At 64.8% G+C, this 5,175-nt stretch overlaps 2 protein-coding genes across 2 annotated transcripts in view; one reads left to right on the forward strand and one right to left on the reverse strand.

Moving 5' to 3' along the window:
- The window catches only part of LOC103895449 (C-X-C chemokine receptor type 2-like), an 11,287-nt gene extending 8,982 nt beyond the window's left edge, over window positions 1-2,305 (forward strand). Inside the window, exons 2-3 of the mRNA XM_009275033.2 lie at window positions 1,112-1,316; window positions 1,363-2,305. Coding sequence (XP_009273308.2) covers window positions 1,117-1,316; window positions 1,363-2,239 — 1,077 coding nt within the window. The 5' untranslated portion in view covers window positions 1,112-1,116 and the 3' untranslated portion in view covers window positions 2,240-2,305. The remainder of the gene's footprint in view (window positions 1-1,111; window positions 1,317-1,362) is intronic.
- Window positions 2,306-3,686: 1,381 nt separating this feature from the next.
- The window catches only part of RUFY4 (RUN and FYVE domain containing 4), a 5,781-nt gene continuing 4,292 nt past the window's right edge, over window positions 3,687-5,175 (reverse strand). Inside the window, exons 7-10 of the mRNA XM_019470912.1 lie at window positions 4,936-4,964; window positions 4,216-4,362; window positions 3,858-3,989; window positions 3,687-3,789 (exon numbers count right to left, since the gene is read on the reverse strand). Of these exons, the coding sequence (XP_019326457.1) occupies window positions 3,687-3,789; window positions 3,858-3,989; window positions 4,216-4,362; window positions 4,936-4,964 (411 nt within the window). The remainder of the gene's footprint in view (window positions 3,790-3,857; window positions 3,990-4,215; window positions 4,363-4,935; window positions 4,965-5,175) is intronic.

The following is a 5,175-nucleotide window of genomic DNA, read 5'->3' on the forward strand; positions in this document are numbered from 1 at the left end:
TCAAGGATGACCGTGTCCGAACAGGCGAGAGCTATGGGGCCTTCGCTCCATCCTGTCCCCTGTTTCTGCACAGTCGTTGCTCCCTTGTGTCCAGCTGCATGGGGGCATGGGCATCACACCGTGCCAGTGGCGGCCCCACTCGGGGGGACCTTCCCCCATCGGCACCAGCAGTGTCCCCGGCTGCGGTCCTCTGGGATGCTGGGGCATCACCATCCCAGCATCACCCGTGCCAGTGGCGGCCCCACTCGGGGGGACCTTCCCCCATCGGCACCAGCAGTGTCCCCGGCTGCGGTCCTCTGGGATGCTGGGGCATCACCATCCCAGCATCACCATCCTGGGATCACCGCAGGAGCGGGGCTGGCAGAACCAGCAAGAGATTTTTCTGGGCAGGGGCACCGGCCCAGCTGCAGCGGGGAATCCCCTCTGGGCAGAAGGGGAAAGTTGCTCCCAGTGAGGGTTTGGGTTCCAATGGGGCCAGATCGGGACTGGGGACCCCCCAGCACTGCCGGGTCTCAGTGGCCCCAAGCAGCCCTTGGCATCGCCAAGACCTGGGGGGGCTCGGGGGCTTGGAAACAGGGCAGAGGGGTAAAACTGGAGTGAAACGAGGGTCCGGATCCATACTGGGAGAAGGCTGGAACCCAATGGTCTTTGGGGAGGCAGGGACAGAACAGGGTGTCCTACACGTCAGGAAACAGGAAATGTGACTGTCACCTGTGATTTCCCCATTGCGGCTGGGCACGGGGGACACGGGGACGCCTGGCAGGACCCAGCTGAGCAACAGGAAAACCAGAGACGTGAAATATTTCCAAAGCCGCCTGCAAAGGGTGATGTGTTTCCGTCTGGGGGTGTGTGAAACCACTCACGCAGGGCCAGGGCCAGGGTGGGAAGAAGGGCTGGGGTAAAGTGGAGCAGACCGAGGGGTGCTGGGGGTGTTGTTCAGTGTCCACCTGCAGCACCGCCCATTACCTGGCACAGCGTGGATACAGTGGAGTGATGGAGGGGGGCTGCCTACTGGCCGGGGCAATGGAGACGCCAGGGGACCTAGAGACGCTGTCACCCCTGGCCCACACCAGCCTCCCACCCCACACTCATGCTGCTTTGTGCTCCACAGGCAAAATGGAGTCCTTCTCCTTCAATGGGGATTTCTCCAACTTCTTCTCCCTCTACAATTACACCTATGACTACAGCACAGCCATGCCTGACACTGCTATCTCCTCCGCCCCGTGCCGGCCCGACAGCTCTGTCCTCAACAAGTACCTAGTGGTGGTGATCTACTGCCTCGTCTTCATCCTCAGTGTAGTGGGGAATGGGCTGGTGGTGCTGGTGGTGACCTCCAGCCACACCAACCGCCCCCCCACCGACGGTGCTGGTGGTGACCTCCAGCCACACCAACCGCTCCGTCACCGACATCTACCTGCTCAACCTGGCCGTGGCGGACCTGCTCTTCGCCTTCAGCCTGCCGCTCTGGGCCGCCTACCGAGCCCACGAGTGGGTCTTCGGCACTGTGATGTGCAAAGCCATCTCCATGCTGCAGGAAGCCAACTTCTACAGCGGCATCCTGCTGCTGGCCTGCATCAGTGTGGACCGCTACCTGGCCATCGTCTACGCCACCCGGGCCGCCACCGAGAAGAGGCACTGGGTGAAGTTTGTCTGCTTGGGCATCTGGATCTTCTCCGTGCTGCTCTCCCTGCCTGTGCTGCTCTTCCGTGAGGCTTTCCCCTCACCCAGCAACGGCACCGTGTGCTACGAGCGCATTGGCGGTGAGGACACGGCCAAGTGGCGGGTTGTGCTGCGGATCCTGCCGCAGACCTTCGGCTTTGCCCTGCCCCTCCTGGTGATGCTCTTCTGCTACGGCGTCACCATTCACACCCTCCTGCAGACCAAGAACGCCCAGAAGCAGCGGGCCATGAAGGTCATCCTTGCTGTGGTGCTGGTCTTCCTCATCTGCTGGCTGCCCTACAACATCACGTTGGTGAGCGACACCCTCATGAGGACGCGGGCCATCACCGAGACCTGCGAGAGGAGGAACCGCATTGACACGGCCCTCTCCGTCACGCAGGTCCTGGGCTTTGCCCACAGCTGCATCAACCCCATCATCTATGCCTTCATCGGGCAGAAGTTTCGGAACAGCTTCCTCAAGATCCTGGCGCAGCGCGGGCTCATCAGCAAGGACGCTGTGGCCCGCTACGGCCGCACCTCTTATGTCTCCACCTCTGGAAACACCTCTACCACCCTCTGAGCCTTGCTGGGACCCGACCCTTGCAGCTACCAGCAGGTCCCGGCACCCCATGCACCTCAGCATCCTTGCCCAGCCCCCTGGGATGCAGGCAGTGATGCCACAGGGATGGGCAGGGCCACCACTGGATGCTGGACCCTGGCTGGAAGGGCGCTTGGGCGGCGAGGGGGTAGGACCCCATTGCCAGGGGAGTGATGCCAAGCTCCGCCCACCCTCCCTGCTCTGTGGGGCAGAGCCTGTGACTTTGGGGACCCTGCAACCCCGCTGTGGGGACAGTGTTTGTGGCTGACGGCCGTCCAAAAATAAAGCAGTTGGCAGGTTGGTCACGCAGGTCTGGCTCCTCTTTGCCACGGGGAGGGAGATGGTGGGATGGGGCCAGGGCACATCTCTGGGGACGGTGGGTCCTGGGCTCCCCACCTCAGTGCCAAAGCGGCGGCGCCAGCTGAGCCCGGCGAGGTGTGGGTAAGCCCGCTTCCAGGCCAGGGAAGGGCTGTTGCCCAAGAAGCTGTTGCAGAGGGTTCAGCATCCTGTGTGTCCCCAGAGGGGACCCAAACCCAGGTCTCGCTCCCTGCAGCTGCCCCGCCCCGGCGCTGCGGTGCCAGGACATTGTTGTGCAAAGGGCTGGGAACCTGTCCCTTACACAACCAGGATGTTTCCGCCCCGGCTTGGGCAACTGGGGCTGGCACCAGAGCGGGGCAGAGGGGCTGAAGAGAGGGCTGTGACCCTGCTGGGGTCCCTCCTGCCACCCTGTGTGCCGGGTATAGGGGTGCCTGCCCCAATGCGCCCAAGCATCTTTCCACGGGGGTCCCGTACTGCTGTTCCACCCCCCTGCTCCAGGCTCCCGGGGGTCCTTAACCGTGGGGGCATCAGTGGGTGGCAGCCATGGGCTGACTCATGGGTGGGCACAGGGGTGCCCCGGCACCCAGGTGGGGAGCCCTGGGGACTTGGGGCTGGGCAGGGTCAGCGGGGATGCTGGGCAGGGACAGCCCATCACCTTTGCGTCTGGGAAACCTCTTGCCCAAGCAGTTCCTTGCAGCCTGGCAGGAAGCTGGGGCTGCAGGCCAAGAGCCATCTCCCCTGCCCGCTGCTGCCTCCCCACTGCAGCCGGGGCAGACGGTGGCTCAGCCTGGCTGCAGCCGGGACACCCCTTATGGGGACGGTTCCCCCCAGGAGGGCTCGGACACCCCCACACCAGCATCCCCCCACGCTGCACCCAGCCTAGGGGTCAATCCGGCGACAATTGATAGATGACATGGGAGCCATAGGGGTAGCAGGAGCGGGTTGTTTTCCTCTCCATGGACCAGCCACAAGAAAGACACGTCTCAAACCCGAAATGTCGGGCAGCAGGACCTGCCTGCAGGCCCCGGATGCCTGGGTCGCCGGTAAGTCCAAGAGGAGGCAGCCAGGGCAGGGGGTGTCCCAGGCACAACGCGAGGGCTACAGTCCCTGCTCACGTAGCCTGTGGGTGCCTTTGCTGGTAGCAAAGCAGGCAGCAGCGGCCCTGCTTGCCCGTGTCCACGGAGCACGCGTGGCACACCTTGCCCTGGCACAGCCTGCCGAGAGAGGGGGCAGTGAGAGCCGTGCCGTCCCGGTGCCACCCCCAGTGCTCCCCGTAGCCCACCTGCAGTTGTACCGCCGGGAGAGGAGGCGGAAGTCCTTGCGGCAGCGAGCGCACAGCCCTGCATCGTGGGATGCTGGGCTGGGCATCGGGGTGTCAATGCCCTCCGTCTTCTGCCACAAGGCATCCTTCTCCCTGTGGGAAGGTACAGGTCAGCCCCAGCGGGAGCGTGCTGAGTGGTGGGGGTCCGGTAGCATGCCCTGGCACCCCAGACCCATGGTGGGCACCTAAGTCTCCCCCTGGGTCTCCCGAGGTGGTGAGCAGGATTCGCCCGGGCTCTGGTGCCCTCCTCTGGGCAAAAGGGTTTGGGCCCCCCTGCCCGTGCGTGGCCCCACACCGGTGGGGTCCCTGGGGATCTCACCGCAGCAGCTCCAGCAGCCGCCCCTTCATGTCACGGATGAGCTCCTGCTGCCGTGCTTGCTCAGCGCCACGCATGGCCTCCCGCTCCAGGGCCTCCCGCTGCGCCCGCTGCAGCGCCGATGCCCAGCGCTCCCCGTCCTTCCGGGCCCTGGCACGGGGCAGTGGGGAGATGTCCCCAGCTGGCCGTCTCTCCCTCCCTCCCTCCCTCCCTCCCTCTATCCACTGCCCATCCATCCCCAAGCTGGCTCCCCATCCTCACAGCCACCTTGCCATCTGCCGGGCCAGCCACCCATCTGTTTCCCAGCCGTTCATCTGTCCTTCTCCCCACCCATCCATTCATCTACTCCCCCCTAATTCATCCCTCCGTTCCTCCATCCACTTGTCCCAAATTCATCCCTCCATCCCTCTGTGTGCCTGCCCATCAACTTATTCACCCCAAATTCATCCCTCCATCCACCCCTCCACCCATCTACTCACCCCAAATTCATTCTTCCACCCCTCTGCCCACCCACCCCTCCACCTACATATTGGTCCCCAAATTGACGACTCCCTCCAGCCCTCCATCCCCAAATCCTTCCCTCTCTCCCCCTGCCCAGGTCCTGCTCCCCTGGGCCCAAGTGGGGCATCGTGGGGGGGCTCAGGGGAAACCCTGTGGCAGATGGAGACGGGGGGGGACCCACTGTGGGGTGGGGGGTGGTAGGAATGGGGGTCCCAGCCCGACCTGCTGAGCTGCTCCTGCAGCCGCACCACCTCCTGCCCCTGGGCCTGGAGCTGCTGCCTGCCGCTGGGCCTGGAGCTGCTGCCGGCTCTGCCGGGCCTCCTCCCATGCTGTGGCGACCAGGGTGGCCAGGCGCTGTGGGAGAGCGGGGGCTCAGCCCTGGCCCCCTGACCCCCTGCCTCACTGTGGGGTCCCCTTGGGCTTGCCCGTACCATGGCCATGCCAGCAGCTGTGCCGGGGCCC

This window comes from Aptenodytes forsteri, unplaced genomic scaffold (genome assembly GCF_000699145.1).
Source record: "Aptenodytes forsteri isolate BGI_AS27 unplaced genomic scaffold, ASM69914v1 Scaffold255, whole genome shotgun sequence".
In the NCBI taxonomy this organism is placed as follows: domain Eukaryota; kingdom Metazoa; phylum Chordata; class Aves; order Sphenisciformes; family Spheniscidae; genus Aptenodytes; species Aptenodytes forsteri.